Genomic DNA, 19,693 nt, shown 5'->3' with positions numbered 1-19,693 from the left:
CTTTCTGGAATAAGATGCAATTCCACATGGGCTTTGCTTGAACTGAACACAAAGCTACCATCCGGATGGGATGTGTAAGGCATATAATTTGATGGTGCTACTGGTTTAATGAGCTACAAATCTTTTTTAATGTTAATTCCATTAAGATTAAGACCTCAGTACCAAAGCAACAAATTGGCTCTACCACAATCTCTGTATCTTGCAATTAAGCAGGGAAAGCATAAATCTATGTTCTATAGACCACAAGTAGCAAGAAAGTTAGGCTATTTTCCTACATGGGCTTTGAAGAAAAAAATGAATGAAGCAATTAAGTTGAATATGGATTGATTCAGCTGTTTTGCCCACTTTACTTCGATCAGTGAGGGAAAAAATCGAAGCCTTTCCAAACAGTAGAGGCTCTGGCCACCAAGACTGAGAGCCAGGGTGGTACAGTGGTTAGTGCTGGATAAAGACTTGGGAGATCTGGGTTCTACTCCCTGGTCAGCCAGCCTGTGACTGACTCTCACCCTAACCGATCTCACATGATTGCTCTGAGGATAAAATGGAGAAGACCAAATAAGCTGAGCTGGATTCCTTGCAAGAGGGAAAAAAGAGAAGACACAGTTTTAATATTAAGTTTCCAATCTTCCACGGCTGCCTTTGCTCCATATATGGGATGAATGGGTGGGCTTGTGACATCTTGTTTAATGACAAACCTGCAGTCAACCTGAGGTTTGATATCCAGGATCTGCTTTCTGCAAGAGGAAGGACTTTACCTGCAGAAGGTCCCTCTGTCTGATTTCGGAAGATCAGCCCCTGTCCCCAGCACAACTCACCCCAGGCCAGCTGCATCATGTTTCTGAGGACCCTTGTGAGTGGCCCCCTCCCTCAGTGAATCCATGTTCTCACCACCCTGCCAGCAGCTATTGCTTCTCGCCCTCCTCTTCCTCATCACCGTTCCCTCTTGCTCGCTCGACAGGCAGAGAACCAGGGAGCAGGCAGGCCGTGGCGTCTGCTGCGCCTCCTTTTCATCACCACCGTCATCTTGGCCAGAGAGATGGAGGGAGGTGAACAAGCAGGTGCAGCGGTGAAGGGGAGAAGCAAGGCCAAGGGGGTTTTGCCAGGGGGACCGTTCTGGGGTGTGTGCGTTGGCAGGAGCACAACCATGCTAAGCCCTGATGCTGTGCCGAGCTCCCCCATTCAAAAGGATCCATGGGAATTTCAAGAGACTGAAGGGGTTTCCATGGGAAGAAGCAGCACACGGGGTTATCCACTTCCAGTGCAGGCGATGCAGTTTAAATATGGGCTCTATCCATGATCTGGACAATTCGAGATTCAAATTAGAGTTCCATGAAACCCAGATGTTCAATGTGAATGAAAAACAGTGCCAAGGTTGTCCTCCCATGGGAATGTTGTCTCCCACCCCAGAAGAAGGGTGGGGCAAATCAAAAATGTACCATGAGTAGCATTACAAGGTTGGGTGTTCTGGCATTAAGGGACAGAAGAAGGAAAAAAGAGAAAAAAAGGAGGAAGAAAAATGGAAACGTGTCCTGTCCAAATAGTCAAGACACAGCAAAAAGCTTATACTGGATAGGCCACCAATACACGCCCTAGCCCTGGGTTTGTTGCCCTCTGTTTTTGGAGGATGCCTGTCTGAAGAGGAGAGGCTCCTGTACCCATGGAGGCTCCCCATGCCACCAGCATGCAGGCTCCTGTGGGACCCCCGCCCCCGACACAGGAGGCTCCCCTCTTCCATGGGCAGAGAGCCATGAACGTAACCGAGGAGACGGAGAAGGCCTAGACTGCTCTCTGTCACCATGTGGTTGCCCTGCCTGGGCTCAGAAGGGCTGAGCAGGCACCTAGAGGCAGCCCCATCTTGAATGGGTTCATACACCGGCTGGGCATGCGGACGACACACTTGATGGTACACGGGAGCGAGTCTTGGTTTCATGAAAGTCAAGTCATCCCTTTTCCTTATTTAGCATGCTCACTATTTAAACACAAATGCTGGGATTTATTTTTATGGAGACGGCAATTTCAGAAATGCAGTTGCTGAATAAGGTATATTTGCTTACCAAAACATGCAATATTTCCATCCAGGCCAATGTACTTTAAATCATAGAGGGCAGCTTCATTTTCTATAGGTTCATTTTCAGATTTGTCATCCATGGCAAATATCTCTTTTTGTCTGAACTCAGCATTGTCATCAAAGTTTATTTTGGCATCAAAGCACACAACTAAATGAAAGGAAAACAAAGTCAAGTCATTGAAGAGTTACTGTGGAAGTCATTTTAAATCTCAAATGGGGGTGCATGATGTTCAAGTACCGAACCTTTTCAAACTGAAAGTGCAGATTCCAAGATCTACTTCATTTGCCTAACAAATTATACAAAATCAGGCCTAAAGCCACAATCCTATCCTTGCCCTCCCCCTCCCCTTCCCCTCACAACATTCACAATTTTGGAGACTTACAGACCTCTAGGTGGTGTGTGTGTGTGGTAGGCTAGCATCCTATGTGATGTACAACAGCACACTGAAAACTTAATTTGCCATAGAGCTATTAGGAGTCTTAAATTAAGATGTGCCAGACTCCAAACACCTCCTTGCATCATTGGAGAATACATGGACCTGCCATACTTTGCCCAGAGTCCTGGTTGCACCACTGAAAGGGCTCATTAGAACCTTTCTAATGTCGCCACTGAAATGTCATTTCTACAGAACATTCCCCTTTAACAAGAGCAAGGCTATGTACAAAATCGCAGGAAGAGAAGCTCACCCATTAATATTTATAAAATAGTTTCCACCATCAAAGCACATGGTTACATGCATGATAGATTATACAAATGAATTTCTCTTTTGAACAAATATCAAAGCAAGCTCCAGCTTGGACATTCAAGGAGTGCGTTTGGCCATTTTTGCAATTGGCATAAAGCTCTTAGAACTGCTAACTCAACAGCCGGCTCTGTCAGCATGTGAGTCTGAGTGTGTCTGAGGGGTGAAGGAGGCTGCTGAAAGGCACAGTAGTCATCTGAGATACACCCGTCAGCAACAAAAGATACACACCATTCCCGTTCTTGAGTTCTCAGAACATAAGCAGAGCCATGCTAGAGCAGGCCAAAGGCCTATCGGTTCCCCCCGTGGCCAACCAGAAGCCCATGGGAACTCACAAGAAACTGTAGCACCTTCCTGCTGTTTTTCCCGTGGACCAGTTTTCATAGACATGCAGCGTACAGCCACCATCTCTCGTACCTCTACAATTTTCCTACTGATATTCTATTTAAATGAAATTCTTACATTTCATCCACAGTTATTGATACGCTTATTGAAACCTGCTTCTGGCTACTTCTTTTTCTTTGAAAAAAACCCACTGTGTCTTACTGTTCTAGAGCAGTAGAGGCAGATACTCTGATCTCGCTGGGAGGCCTGTACAAGGAAACACGCTTCCACACACAGATGAACCACACGTGTGCGCCCGATTTGTGGTGATCATGTGGCTGGGGTGAGTATTAAAATCATTAACTTGTGCTTTTACAAGGGCAGGTCGTACGACTGTATTGTACAATGTGTTGTGTTGTATGATTTCTTCCCATGCGCTTTGAGACTTTTAAAATGGGTCATGGTTTTATTTATATCCTAAAAGAAATAAACAGGCAGGCATTAACCTGCTTGCACAAAGGGAAAGAAGTGTGGGGGGAGCATGTGTGTCAACCTTGCTCTCACTGTTCCGCACATCCGGATGTCAGCTACACTTCATGCGAAGGGCTCTGTAAGCGTGCGCAGCTCAATGTGCTTCGAGATTCTGCGACTGCCAACCTAGCCTGATCAACCGAATGCGCTTACAGAGCCTTTTACAGACCATCTCACTGCCGGCAAAATCCACAAGACACTGGGAGTGCCGCTCATGTGCTCATCCATATCCTACATCATACTTTTGCCCTACAGAAAAGCAGAGAATGCCTACATAGGGCTATTGCTTGGAAGTGGGTGTATCGCTAGAAACAAAGCATCTGGATGGCATTTCTGTTCTTTAGTAAGAAAGTAAGTTAGAACGGTGTACTTCTTAAACATTTTTGAATATAGAGAAAAGCATCAAATGCAATCTCTATTATACAGACTTTCATCTACCCCAAACCTGCCTTAAGAATTGCTTATTATGAAAGGGAGAGACAGAGACCCTCAACATTGTTTTCAAATACATATGCTGACAGAGAAACAATAGGAATGAGGATGAGGATGAGGATGGAGCAGCAACAGTAATTTTGACAGGTGAGTGAGAATCAGAAAGACAGACAAAAAAGATGGCTGTGTTTAGTGAGGGTGATTTTAAGATTGTTGAATCAGTCTTGACTGCATAAGGATGTGTAGAACACATTACAAGAGGCATTTGAAATACAGTTAAAATAGTGGTACGGCTGTTAAAATACTTTTAACCGGGAAAATGAGTAGGATCTAAGCAAGAAGAGCTCACATGGGCTTCTAGCATCAGATCTGAAATGCAAGCTATGTGTAGCTATTCACTTCCTCTGGTTTCTCGTCATGTGTCACCCCTGGACTGGCAGCAGGATCTTGGAAGTACAATCTGGCACAGCAATCTCCTGTGCAAGCTTCCAGTAAAAGTATGGAACATGTGCAACAGCACAAGGCTGAAGTGTTAATTTGCAAGTCACAACCCCTTGCTAAATGGGATTCACCACAAATGACTAGCAAGGGATCCTACCTCACAAATTCACAGCTAGTCAGTAAAGACAATGGACAAGTAGCTAGAAACAGGATTCCATTCTTAATTTCTTTGCAGTTATGCTGTCTCAGCTCACCTAGAATCCAACTACAAGATATGGAATAATAATTCAGAAATATTTCCTTCTTGTTTTGCAAATCTATCCAAAATGCCATAGGGATCTTCTGGGAAGGGAGGGAGGGAAAGCTGCTCCTGTATGGAGGGATTTTAAAATTTTGATCATTAATCACTCCCTCCAATAATTGTATTTAATTTGACTAGTTATAGCCATACAACAAACACACATTTAATCATGACTGTAATTCAATTTCTGAATTATTGTCATATGTTACAGTAAATAAATTAGTGCTATTTTTTAAAGTCACTTTGCTACGTTTCATCCTCGTGTTGAAAAGAATAGATCTTTAAGGCAAAGGGAAATGTGTCTTGCTTCTATCACCAAGGACCTGTGGCTTTTAAGAAAATCATTAAGCAGCCAAAGAACCTCACTCTAAAGACCAAAACATTCTATTTCACAAAGGTGGACGGTTGTTTCCTGGATTTATTTACCAGATAAAACATTACTGAACAAGATTATGGTATTTGCTTGAACTGTGCAGGCTACAACTGACCACAACTTTCTCCAATGCACGAACTAAGAAGAACTAAGACAGAAAAGTCATATGTTAAATCAATGCAGCCATTAAGAGTTTTCTTTTCTTTTTCTACAATTTATTTGCTTAGAAACACATTTTCATGCACTTTAGATTTATTTACATTGTTCTATTTACAGCCTTCGAATGGCCTGTTCTTACCTATTTTTGCCGCTCATTTCACTGGCTATATCAACAGCCAGAGTGCCATGAAACATGAGGACACATTTGAATGTTATTCATACTGTTTTTAGCTTTAATTTATTTTAACTTATTGATATCTGACCTCAGCTGCATATTTCTCCATTTTATTGTATGCTGTTTTATTATTGTTTTATGAAATATTGTAATCTGCTTAGAGAGCCTTTGGACTAGTATAAGGGAATATAAGTTGAATAATAAATAATAATACTATGCATGCTTATACAGTGAAGCCTGAGTCAATGATCTCAAGGCTTTTCTCACCAAACACTCGTGTCCTACGATTTGGACCTCATTCTAATGTGACTGTTGTTTTGGAGTTGTTGCTGCTGTTCTTTATTTAGAAAGCTCTCTCCCTTCCACCCAACCCAAACCCACCTTGGAACATTCTGTATTACAGAAATGAAACACTGGGGTCCTGAACATTATTTCTCCCTACACACATTGTGGGAGAAATAATAATAGTAATAAATCAGTTGTAACCTTGAAAAGTATGTGTGTGAGATTGAGAGGGAGGAGAGAGAGAGAAGGCAGAGAAAGATGGAAGCTGGACTGGAAAGGGGAACTGCGTGAAAGATGGTAGTAACTAAGTGTGTACACATACACAGTTGGGGGGGAAAGTTGTATTGTTAAGAAATTAAATGCCATTAATTCTATGAAATCAGTTTCTTTGGCAATGACAGCTTGGTATAAAGTAGGTGCCCAGTTATGGTTGCAAAAGCAATCCTGTTTAAGCCATCAATGGTTCACAATAGTTAAACAAACCATGGAAGGGTGAATTTTGCATAGGCAGGTCTAAAATGAGCAGAAGGATACGCCCATGACACACACCTAGCCATGATTAGGAGATTGGGAATGTTCTGTCAGCAGCCATCAGTAGTACAAACCTCCCACAATAAAGCAACTTTATCCAAAAATCCTTGTTTCTCTGCTGGATCAATACCCTTTCCCCTTTTCTTTCTTTTTGCGTACCTTGTCCTTCTGGCGTTTCACCAAAGGGATTCACTTCAACTTGGGTGGCATCAATTTTTAGGAAAAGATTGTATAGCTTCTTAATTTGATCTGCAGCCTAAAGTTGAAAATGTGATGCACAATTACACAGGAAAAGGAGGGAGTGGGGGAAGAAAGAAAATTATTGTAAATTAAAACCCTAAAGATGTTCTTCATCAGTGAAACAACAGCTAAGAGAGGTTAAAATGTTAACATTCCTTTATTAAATGGAAGTGCTTTATGTTGCCTTTAAATAAGTGGCTGATCTCTTAGCAACATATAGATTGCCACTTCAAAACACTGTCAAACACTGCATAAAGGCTCACTCTTCACAGTGCACTAAATAGGGCTTTGCAGTAAGAAAGAGCAGCATCATTAATTCAAACAAACTTAATTTAAGCACAATGAACCAAGTTTGAGAGTTCATAATGAATACATTATGCTGATATTAAAGTTAAAGTGATTACCTTAATGAGACTAAATTCAGAAACTGTGAAGCAATATGCAACTGACAAATGCAGATTAGTTGCTGAATTTGTTTGGAAAATACATAAACCCACTCTTCCTACATCAAAATGTGACTTTCACTGCAGAAACAAGCACTGAAAAATTGGGTTATTTAGTTCAAAACCCAGGTCTTACTCATTTTGCTTTAAACATTGTTGATGTGTGACCAGGAGTAAAATTGCCCAAGCAACTGCTGGTTTACTTTTAACCAAAAAAAAAAAAAAAAAGGAAGATCTTCTGGGGAAATCATATCCCAACCCTTCAGATTATTGCCCCCAGCAGTTTCATGCAGTCATTTAACAGAAAGCAGAGGGGGCGAGACTGAGCCCTGAAGCTCCACAAAGGACAATGGCCATAGGATGAAATAAAAGTCCTCCACCTTCTAAACAGGCCAGAGCTGCTATAACACTGTGGCCCAGAGATGGTCCAGAAGGATACCATGGCCACTGAGAAGTCCAGGGGGATCAGTGGAGTCACACATCTGGCATCAGCCTTTCCCACAGCAGTTTCTGTCCAAAATCCAGATCAAACCAGATCTAAATAACCAGGGTCCTCCAAGACCAGTTGCTGAGCCACCACCACTTCAGGAACTCGTACACTAGAGACTGCGTGCTAATTTTCCAAAGCCAAAGAAATATAAAATTCACTATTTTCAGAAGTGATTTCACCACTGCCTCTTTCAAAGCAATGGGGCAAGCCCATCCTTTAATGATAACACACGGTCAGCCCAGCTCTAGTAAATCTCACAAGCCATTATGGGCAAGGATCCAAAGAACAGGTGCTTGACCTCATCCCTCCATGCAGCTTGTCCACATCCTCAGGTAATAACACCCGAAATGTATCCGTAACAGGACCAGATGGTGCACTGTCGATATCCGTTTCCAATTCTATCAAAACTGTGGCACTGAATTTAGGTATGAGTGATTCTGCCAGCAAATCAGAATGAAGATCGGTCAACAAGAGACCTTCAAGGGTTCACCATGTTGACCTATTGGACTTGCTCTAAGCAGGTCCTTAATCACCTGAAAAATTCCCATTGGCCACCATTATGCAGGTGCCATAATGCCCCCATCCCCACCACAGAATAGGCGTTCAGGTAGGCTCCAACTTCAGTCATATTTGTTGCAAGTCTTCTGCACTCTAGCTGTTGCTTTGCCATTTCACTGCTCTCAGTAATGAATAATATCAAGGAGTGAAGATTGGTTGGTTAGGAATTCCTGGTCGAGTCAGCCAGGGATCTTCCAGGACCACTGGACAAATTTGCAGGGTATTTTTATGTTAATGCTGTGATGATGCTTAACCTTCTATCTCTCTCTTCCTCCCTGACATATGCCAGAACTCATTGTGTGCTCAATGAGTTATAGAACATTCAATTCAGTTGCTTCTCTCTCTGATCAAATCCTTTAGTGTGGAAATTGTTTCCCCTCCCCTCAGTCCGTTCAAAGGGAGGGTTGCTTGCTTCTGCAACAATTCTCAAAGTTTTTACATTGAGGAAACCTTAGTGCCTTGTCTGCTCAGGAACTCTTGTACTTGCCAGGGCATGTTGTTCCTTTTTGGTCAAAATCTAAACTATGACATCCTTGAAGCAAGGACCTCTAGTTTTCCCTTTGTTATTCTGAAATGTTCCAGAACAAAACAGCACAAAACAATTGTGTTATGCAATAAGTATTTAGAAATCAAAATTAAATCTCCACAAAAAGCATTTGGATTCCAAATTTTCCATATTCCAATATTCCAAATTTTGGAATAATATAACCTTGAACTTAATGTTCAATCTTGCAGAATGCAGTCATTTTAAATTCCACTCCACTTTTACTTTCACTGAGCCAAGTCATTGCACATCTCCTTGAGGAAAAAGGAAAGAAAGAGCAAAGCAGAGTAGAGCAGAAGGGAATATGAAGAGGCAGAAGGGACACTCTGCCACAGACAACTCAAATTTAAAAAAATCTGTCCTTTGGCATACTCTGTCTTGGCTTCCTTGCATGAAGCACTCTGAAGACATCTGAGAAGCACTGGATCCCTGAGCATTCCTTAAAGTGCTTCAAGCATGTATTTATATCTAGACACATGCAGGTAAGTCAAGCAGATGCAACGGAGCACCAAGTACCTATATACAGACATGTTTGTACCAATTAGGAATTCGTAAAGGAGGAAGAAAAAAAGCTGCAGCTGATAATACACCCTTTTTTGTATAATGGTTAAAAGTATAATCTTCTACACAAGCTTACCTGGCAGCAGAACTGAATGACTGAGAGTCACCCTTTTAATTTCCCACAATGCCCCAGAATTCCACTCCACAAGTGGCATTGCGAGAAATTAAAATGGCAGCCAGACTCAGCCATGTGGTGCTGCTCAGAGTAGCAGGCTGGGAGAATATTTTAATGGACAGGTCTCAGTGGTGAGTCCAGCCAGTTCCCCAAGAGCTGACTCCAGCCCCACTTCATCTGTGGATATTGTTATTAGCATCTTGTACATGCTGGCTAGGAATGCTGGAAGTTTCAGCTCAACACATCTGGAAGGCCCCAGATTAGAGAAGGCTTTAAGACAGACTTTAAGACAGTTTCTGTCATTCCAATGGGGTTTATACTTCCCATGGACATATGCAAGTCCATCACTTACAAATGTGCACAGAACAGCAATCAACGCTTTCAACAATGGATCAAATTTTACTCTGAATCAGCAGTTCTACTCAACAAGTAGGGTAAGAACCAATGACGGGAGTTTGAATAAATTAATAGCACATCAGCACACCTGATACCAAATGACAGAGATATTGAGAAGTTTAGAGAATCTCCACATTAATGCTTAAAAATAATAAAGATAGTAATGCATTGTTTTAATATAAATTTAAAAACCTCCCCCCTCACAACACCCAAACAAGTTATCAAGCGGTATCAACATTCAGCACAAGGGCTCCACAGCATGTTAGATATCAGACTTTTATTATAGTACTAGGATTCTTTCAGTGTCTACCTATTGGGGAATATAAATGATTATGATAGGACTAAATTAAATAGACCTTTGATTGTACTGATGTAGCCATTATGTTTCTATACTCCAGTAAATCACACTGCAAAGGTTAGAGCACATGGGAAGAAATATATTAGCTGTTGTTTAGTTAAGCAGTTCATGCATTGTGCTAATAATTAAGTGCTAGAACATGCAAAGCTAGAAAGATTTAATAATAATTCTCTCTCATTAAAGATACTGCTAAATCTTCAAATGGGTGTTAATCATCTTAATGATTATGCATTTGTTAATTGCACAGTTGGGATAGAAATTAATTAGAAGTGGTGTATTAAAAATTCAAAGGTTTTACAAAAGTGGCATTTTGATGATATGGGAAATTCTGTGCAAAAACAATTTATCCCAAAGTAGTAACAGAAAGATCAAGCTAGATGCAAAATGAATTATCACAACATGGTGGCTTGCACTTTCTTGTTCCACTTAAGAGGAGTAAACTGTCCACTGAAAATATACATTTTATATGCCTGCATAGGTTTGGGGGGCGGGCCATTTTTTGTTTGTTTACATCAAACTGCAAACATTTACTTTCAATGCAAGTCTTCCAGAAAGCAGAACAATGCCAGAAGAGAGCTGCATAAGGGGGCAGGAGCAAAAAGGGTAACGCTGAATGAGTTTTTACATGGATCTCAACTTTGCAAAATATTTTTCTTCAGATGTAGGGGAGGCAGTAACTTTTTAAATGGCATTTGCCAAAGAACAAGCTGCTACTTGTTTGTATGTCATCAGATACATTCTCATAATTATGCAGAGTGCAAATGGATAACTTTATGCTGTAGGCTACCAGCCTCCCTGTATATTCTGCATACAGTTCCCTGGGTATGGTGCCCCAGTAGGAAGGGTGATGGGTTGGGTTTATATGGATTATAAAGCTTCCCCGTGGACAATGATTTACATGCTGTGACAAATAGGGAAGGAAGAAAGTAAAGACATACAATCAGGGATAAGAGGGATGCTAAACATGTCTCTTGTCTTTCATGCCTCCCTGTGACTAGGGAATTTCATAGGCGTCATCACATTTCAACTGCACTCTAGACTCTCCCTTGCCTTCTTCAGCCCCCAGAACTTGGCAGAGTGAATAAGAACAGAGCCAGCCTTTCTTTAAGTAGCTCTGATCCTTCGGTGGCATGGGCTGGGGGGATGGCGGTTCCATGTTTAGGTCATGGAGCATGACCTGAATCAAAGAACAGGCTTAGGAAAGTCAGGCAAGCAAGCACAATGGAAAAAAATTCTTTCTGGCGGCTGAACACATTTCTGCTAAGCCATGGAAGATACACTGTCTTTCTATACTTGTTTTCTAAAGCTGAGGAGGTCGAGAACTTACATTCTTGACCCTGGATACTGTGCATTGTCCTCTGAAGCAATACTTACTTTGCACAAGCATTGGCATATTCTAGAGGCAGTGTCATTAATGCTGATGCTGGAGTATATGGGATACTAACCATTCTTTTCATATTTCCCACGTGGATTCTCTGAAATATCTGCCCTAACTCCTTAATGCTAAATATGCTCTAAGACAGTAGTCCCTGAGACAGTGGGAGTTCTGGGGTACCAAGGCAACCCGTGAAGTGGGCACAGTCCTTCCATCCTCTTCCAAAGGAACATACATGAAAAAGGGTTTAGTTAGAATGGCTCGGTGACATGAGAATGCAGTTAAGGACTGCCCCCTATGAAAATTACCTGCTGTTGCAAAGGCCCCTTGAATCCTAAATTTTCTGCCAGCCGTAGTGCTTGAGTATCCTTCACACCATAAAAGATATCTATTTCCTCCTGTTACAATGAAATGCATAAACAGAGAATATTCCATTTGAAAACAGATGCATAACTTCAAAAGTAAAAAAGAAACGCTTAATATATTTTTGCAAATGAGTAATTAAAAGATGGCAAGTTGCCAAAATGCTGAGACTGAGGCTATAGCAGCTGCCTATAGGGTATCTTATAATTACCACACCATACATGGAAAAGAGTCCCTCCAAAAACCATGTAATTCTTCAGGGTGGCATGCTGACAAGACAATCTGACACCAGTTTTCACTTTTAATTACTATACAGATGGCGTTGATGAATATTTGGTCTGTTAATTCTTATGACTAGTTTTGGCAAGGAACCAAAGCAGTGGTCTCAATGCCCAGGAATATGTCTCTCATTTAGTGCACATTTCAATTGTGCATTTGTTAAAAGTATACATACGTGTAGTTAGCACACCAAATATATAAAAGGACTTCAAATTGTTCAGTTGCACTATTGTCTCACTAGAAATACTAGCTGATGGTGCCAAACTATTTTCAGCAGTTAAAACAGAATGGGATCACGAGGTGATCCTAAAGGATCTCTCCAAATGGCGAATGCTGTTCAGTCTCCCTCAGTGTAAAATAATGCATGTTAAAACAAAGCCTCCCACTTATAAACGGAAGCTGATGGGATCTGAGTTCCCGGTGAGTGATCAGGAAAGAGAGCTTGAGGCTGTGGTGCAGCACCTGATAGCAAAGTCTACCCAATGGGTGGCTGCTGTGAAAAAGGCCGACTCTACGTTAGGCATGATTAGGAAAGAAACGGAAAATAGAACTGTCACTATCATACTGCCCCATATAATCTAAATAGAAAAGGGTGACTGAAATGATGAAGGGGCTGGAGCTGTTGCAACCTTTGAGGAAAGGTTGCAACATCTAGAAAAAAGGTGAGTAAGCGGAGACATGACAGAGGTGTACAGAATTAAGCACAGTGTGGGAAAAGTGGATAAGGGAACCTTTTTTTCCAGTTTCTCATAATACTAGAACTCAAGAGTCATCCACTGAAGCTGATTGGTGGGAAGTTCAGAACAGAGAAAAGACAGTAATTCTTCTCACAGTGCATAATTAAATTATGGCGTTCATTGCCACAAAATGTGGTGAAGGCCACCAATATGGATGGTTTTAAAAGGGGACTGGTGAACTTGATGGAGGAGAAGGCAATCCATGGCTACCAGTCCAGATGATCATATGCTAAGTCCCACGTCAGAGGAAGTGTGCCTATGTACCACAGTCACTAGTCACTAGAGCACTCTTTGACTCATGGCCTCATTTTAGCTTCCTGTGATTGGTTGTTTACTGAGTGAACAGAAAGCTGGACTAGATGAGCCCTTGGTCTGAATCGTATTTCAAGGCCATGATGTAGTCAAGCACTCCCTACAGTAATATTAAAGAACAGATGGCTATAAAAAGGAGAGATTTGTGAATATGTTTGACCTACAGAAAGACAAACAAGTGGTACCTAGTTCAAATCAAACCAGAACTTGCTGTGGAAACAAAAATGACAAAACCGAGGCTGTTGTACATCAGGCACATCATGAGAAGGTGAGACTCACTTGCAGGAGACAGTAATGCTTGGAAAAGTCGAAGGCAGAAGAAGAAGAAGAGGAAGACCAACTATAAGACGAATGAAACCTGAAACCACCCCAAATCCTGGTTTGTTCATGGGAAATCCAGGCTATAGAGACAGTGGGCAGCAGTGATCAAAAAACTGGTCTCTTTCTATGTCAGTACTGAAGGCAACTGGGGTACAGGGTGGGTGCAGGTAAAGGAGGGAAATAAACAACTTGAGGGCTAAGAAAACAAATAACAGTTTATTTGCTGGTCTGCCAGACACACATTGTGTAGACCAACAAACCATGGTTTAAATAAATATGGGTTAGTATTATGTATGAATTAGGTGGCTTCCATTGTGGTTTCTAGGCGCAGGCCCCCATGATTCCAATTTTATTCCTGCCTTAACCAAGCCATACTAGATTGGGGTACTGTACTGGCTCTAGATTAAAATGGAAACATGGTATAGCGGCTAGACACATATTTAAAGTAAAGTTTGGTTTGGCCCTGGATGTGCACCTGAAAATGTATGTTGCTGTATGGGTGAAGTATTTGGAAAATGAGCAGTTCATTTCAGTGGCTCTTGGGGTATAGTCATCCTTCGCCATGCACACATTCAAATGCACTCTGACAACATGCCACCTCACATATATTTGCATGTGAAGTTAGCAAGTTTTGACACTTACCTTGAAGATGAGCTCTGGGTTTTTAGCAGCCACTTCTTCTATATCAACTCCACCTTGGGGGCTGCCAACCAAAACAGGTCCATTGCAAGCTCGATCCATTAATATTGCAAAATAGGTTTCCTTGGAAATGTTTAGTGCTTCTGCCACCATAACCTGCAAAGTACCATTTGCAATGTATTATGAGCAAGCCTTGTTGGGCCATATCCAACAGAGATAGTGCTTTATTGGCTGTATTAGAAATACAGGGCTCTAAGTGAGGAAGTGCCTATTATTCATAGAGAACACATTGTGCTGTAATCAATGAGCACTGGAGTTCAACTTGTATTCTTGAATCCTTCATTGATTTCTCTTGTCAGGAAAGAAATCAATGACTTCATTAGGACACAGGTATCTTGCAGTTCCTTTCCATTTCATTTCCCATGAGATTATGGAAATCACCTAGAATGCAGATTGAAGTGTATGTTATAGGAAAGAAACTACTATAAATTGTGACACACATTTTCCCAAGTTATTGGATATGAAGGCAGCAACAATATACTTACCAAGGGATGGATGAGAATTTTAGCTTTGCTCTCAAAACATGGGAGCATGCCCTGTCGGAAGCTCTGAATGTGAGCGCAAGAACTTCTGCTGAAACTATCCACAAATGGTTGAACATGTGCCCATGTGCATTTCCTGACTGCCCCTTAGTTCCTAGTTAATCTGTGTAAATCTCTCAATTCAGTCACTGCCTGATTTGTGCAAGTTTCCCGTTTGCGCAGACTGAGCAGCAACTGGAAACTTGAACGAGATAAGCAGCGAGATGATGTCCGGAGAATTCCGATGATCTCAAACATTGCTCCTTCACCCATTCCTATAATGACCTTAGTTTAATTAATATTTTTGACAACAGAGGAAATAAATGTAAGACTATCTTCATAGTTGAGAAGAAAGGAGAAATAATTTCGTGTTACACTTTTGCATCCTGTTTTTCCAGTAATGAAGCTCTCCCCAACCTGGTGCTGCAAAATTACAATCAGCCCCAACCAGCATGGCAATGGTTAAAGAGGTGGGAATTTCAGTTCTAAGCCCTGGAAAATATGTGGTTGGGGCTGCTCTAAAAACCTCAGGATTGTTAAGAAACAGGGCTGGGCACCGAGATGCTTAGCAAGTGCAAGGCATGCAAAAATGCCTTGCACCTATCTAATATTTTTATAATTGTTCTAGTTTGCACCTGCTTTAACATTTGGCAAAAATAAGTTTGAAACACTGCACAGCTCAATCATTCCAGCAGAAGTGAAAGCAAAAATGCCACAAAGGCCAGGCATGTTTGCAACTTATGGATCAGGTGAAAGTTTCCAAATACACCCCAAAAAATGACAACTCAATGTAAGTCCAGTCTGAATGATAATTTAGCTCTAGCATCTTATACCAGGGGTCCTCAAGCTTTTCCAGCAGGGGGCCAGTTGAAAGCTGCTGGTGCTAGGCATGGGCCGGAAAGGCAGTGCTGGCGCGGGGTGGCACGTGTGGGCATGCGTGCTGAGGCTGGGGTGGGGCGCACGGCGAGGTGGGCGCACACAGCGAGGGGAAGCGTGGCGGAAGAGGGCGGGCACTGCGAGGTGGGCACACGAGGCAGCAGCTTACTCACTTGGACACTGTTTCCTCCACGCAAGCAAACCGCTGCTTCCCCGCGGGCGGGGTGAGGTGGGCGGCAGCAGGCACGGGCGCACACATGGTGGGTTCAAATGGGCATGGCGGGCCGGATCCAGCCCCCGGGCCTTAGTTTGAGGACCCATGTCTCATACCTTAAAATCTCCCTGATCAACTTTCCAATGAACAAACTACATTAACTGATGAATACATATCTTATATGCCCAGAGGTTCATTGGAAAGAAGAAATCATCACACTGTCTTGTATTTCATGCCAAACTATCTTTTTAACAGAAAAAGAAAGTGATATTCTAGCCTGGAGAGAAAGCATTGAATATTGGCTGTGCTCAATGAACACCAAATGGCGTTTTCAGCAAAGCTTCCTGGGCTTTAACCCAAAGATGCTATTATGTTGTGTGTGTCACATTCTTTCCACCTAGACTTCATTTGCTTCCTTCCTTTCCTTAAAAAAATAAAAATAGATCATAAAATATAAATGATTCTTGAAATCTGAACAAATGATAAAAATAGAAAACATCCTAATTTGTATTAGTAAGTCAGGCGCAAAGCTTGAATTTAGCTTGACTAGAATTTAGGGCTTCTTACGGTTTAAACATGATATAATTTCTCCCTTGGGTTATTCCTTAATGTCCATCTGAGGCCATACAGGTCAGTGGCAGGCTCCTTCCCTACCAAATACTGTCTGAGTATCACTGTCTCCAGACACACCAGGTGGAGCCAAGCTACACAACATTCCTGGGTTGTTCCTGCTTACCTTGGCGTTTGGATGGGCCTTGCTTATCTTGAGGTTGGCCAATTGTCAAGGGACACAGGGCTCCCAAGAGGCTGCACCATCCCACACACCCCCGGAATGTCATGGGGCCCAAGGGGAGACAAACCTAACTCATCCTTCAGGTTCAAAAGAAGCCACTGAAGGTGCCAACTGACCGCTGCCATGGGGCTGCAGAAGGAAGAACATTCATCGGTCTAAAGAAGAAGAGCCTCATTAACGCAAGGATGCCAGCAAAGGAAGATCAGCCTGGTTCCAGGTGCTTTTAAAGACCCACTTAGAGTTGACCACTTTGTCCCTTGGAAAAACGGGTCTCCCTCCTCATCCTTTCCGCTCCACTCCCCTTTCTTTGAGTGGCTTGTTGTTTTAGTCTGCAAGTGTGATGGCAGGGCCTCTTTCTGTCTTACTGCTTTGGGAGACAATAATCGTTTGAAAAGTGGGCTAAAAAAGTGCAATGGACATTTTTATTCAAATGTCATTTTAATTGTTTACAATATTTATTCATTTTATTCTTTGGCCAGGGTGACCAAATTTATATTATTTTAAGGATGTTTATTTATGGATGTAAGCCGCCCCGAGGCTTCGGCGAATGGGGCGGCATAGAAGTTTCCTAAATAAATGAATAAGTATAGTATAATTATTTCTATTGTGTCAGTATTATTTACATAGCTTGGTACTTTACAGGATAACAACTGTACAAGGGGTTCCCGCCTGGAAGGTACATACAATGAGTTTAAGCTTTTCTTGGTTATGTGGGTGAACTTTGGAGCATAAAAAATGGGACAAAGACCTTGGCTGACATTGAAATAAGCTTGATATTTTGAAAGGGTTACTCATAAGTGGGTTGAGAAACAGCATGGATGCACAGTGGCACCAGGTCTTCACAAGACTCTTGTCCATTTTTTGTCCTATTCTCTCCTTATACCCTGACCAGCTGTGGGCAGAAGCAACAGGAAAGGGCCAATCTAGGTAGAAGATCGAGCTCCTTTCGGTACTTATGTTATTTTATTTATATCCTGCCATTCCTCACAAAGCATCCAGGAGGGCCAACAGCCTACATAGAACACAATACAATGCCTTACAACATTCAAATCATGACTCTAAAATCACAGATAGATCCTAAAAAATGCTAAACCATCAGCAGCAAACCATAATGAAACAGCAACGCATTCGCCTGTTGCCTCAAAATCTGCACAAATACACCGGTCCTTTACCAGAGAAACAATGTGGAATAATAAAAAACCAACAGGAAGCCCAGGCCAGAGTGGAATTCAGGGTGAGGGCAGATGGGTCCTAGTTATTTCAAGGCTGGTACAGGCCACCTGTGCTCCTCTGTTCCTCTCCATGAAACCCGACAAGCCCTGGGGACACTCTTCCCACAGGCCAGAGTGCAGGTGCCCTCTGCACAATGTGAAACATACAGTAGGTGAAGCAATGAAGGACACACCAAAGTTTATCCTTTGTGACTGTCTGACGTTGAAAGAACTTCCTCCCCTTTGAAACTTGGTAAAGTCAGAGCATTTTTCAGAAACTCTGCAAGACATATCTGTTTAATCTGGCTTTTGCCTGTGCTGAAAGCTCCTTGACTCGTTTATATTATTTTTGCCCCAAGCTTTCAAAATGAGCAGGGCTATGAATTTAAATGAATTAATGGCATCCTATATTTACGAACTTTTACTGAAATCTCTCGTAATATCTTCCAAGGATCTACCACTGCAAGGCAGTCTAATTATTAAAAAAATCAACCCAGGTTTTTAATTCAAACTTTAATAAAGATAATTCTCTTATTGCTTGGAGAAAAGGGACAGGTAGTCAGTTGCGATAAACAGAAACTGTCTTTGCAGATAACCAGGTTCTCCAAATGCCACAACGCCGTAAGAGAATTTTATGTAAACCTATAAAATAGCTGCCAACTTCTGAGGGGGCCAGGGGGAGCTCTGTTTATTTAAGACAGATTGATCTTGCACCAACATTTTAAGTATTACTGCAGGGAAAGAAAAGTACTCTCTAAAGCTCATGTGATGATAGGGACAATATCTGTACTCCAGACATAAACTGTGACATCCTGGACATCCTGGACACTGTAGTTTCATTGGGTTGCCTGGGGAATTGTAGTTTCATTGGTTGCTGAAAAGTCTTTATCTGAAGTCCTATTTACTCTCACAGGATACAATTCCCAGGGCAGAATATAAAAGTGTGTGAGAGTGAGTGAGTGTATGTGTGTGAGAGAGACAGCATGTCCAATATTTTATTTTCCAGTCTAAAAATTCTCACTACATAGAAAATTGTGTGAAAGGCAGCATCTTGTGAACACGTTATGATGTTTTAAACGGTCTGTTGCAGGCCTGATTTTGGCATGGAAGCAAAATCCCTGTATGACGGACCTATGCTGGGAGCAAGATGTGGGGGTGAGACCCTGTGGATACTGCTGGACCTCTGAGCAGCTGCTGATACCTCAGCCCATGGTGTCTTCTGGAGTGGCTGGCTGAGATGGGAGCGGGCGGCACTGTGTTGCAGTGGATTCACTTCTACTTGGCGGGCTGTCTCCAGAAGGAGGTGCTTGGGGAATATTGTTCAGCCTGGTGGATTCTCCAGCATGGAGTTCCTTGGGGGTCCCCCCTGCTGTTTACCATCGACTTGAGACTGCTGAGTGGGGTCATCTGGAGTTTTGGAGTGTGCTGCCGTCAGTGCTCTGACGACACACAGCTCTATTTCTCCTTTTCATCATAGGCAGCTGAGGCTGCAGTTTTGCTAAAATGCTGTCTGGCTATGAGAATGGAATAACAAACTGAAACTCAATCCGGACAAGACTTAGATGTTGTCTGTGGGTGTTCCTTTAACCAGATGGAGGTTGCTCAACCTATTCTAGACAGAGCAGGTTCACAGCTTGGGGTGTTCCATGATCCATCTTTGTCCCTTGAGGCTCCGGTAGCATCGGTAGCTCCATGCGCCTTCTACCAGCTTCGGCTGGTGGCCCAGCTGCGCCCATACCTGGACAGCAATAGGCTGGCTTCAGTAATCTATGCTCTCATAATCTCTAAATGGGACAATGGCACCACACTTGATCTGGGGCTGCCAGATATGGTCCAGAAGCTGCAGCTGGCGCAGAATGTGGCAGCCAGATTAATAACTCGGTCATGGAGGCCTGCCTGCCTGCCCTGGGCTGTAGCTTCCAGT

General features: G+C 42.4%; 1 protein-coding gene across 1 annotated transcript in view; it reads right to left on the bottom strand.

Annotated features, from left to right (window-relative positions):
- SUCLG2 (succinate-CoA ligase GDP-forming subunit beta) overlaps positions 1-19,693 on the bottom strand; it is a 239,240-nt gene that overhangs the window by 90,224 nt on the left and 129,323 nt on the right. The window contains exons 5-8 of the mRNA XM_044451756.1: positions 14,098-14,250; positions 11,752-11,841; positions 6,523-6,619; positions 2,055-2,216 (exon numbers count right to left, since the gene is read on the bottom strand). Of these exons, the coding sequence (XP_044307691.1) occupies positions 2,055-2,216; positions 6,523-6,619; positions 11,752-11,841; positions 14,098-14,250 (502 nt within the window). The remainder of the gene's footprint in view (positions 1-2,054; positions 2,217-6,522; positions 6,620-11,751; positions 11,842-14,097; positions 14,251-19,693) is intronic.

Source organism: Varanus komodoensis, unplaced genomic scaffold, assembly GCF_004798865.1.
Source record: "Varanus komodoensis strain SLA01 unplaced genomic scaffold, ASM479886v1 scaffold6_4, whole genome shotgun sequence".
Taxonomy (NCBI): Eukaryota; Metazoa; Chordata; class Lepidosauria; order Squamata; family Varanidae; genus Varanus; species Varanus komodoensis.
This window is presented reverse-complemented; position numbering and strand designations above follow the sequence as displayed.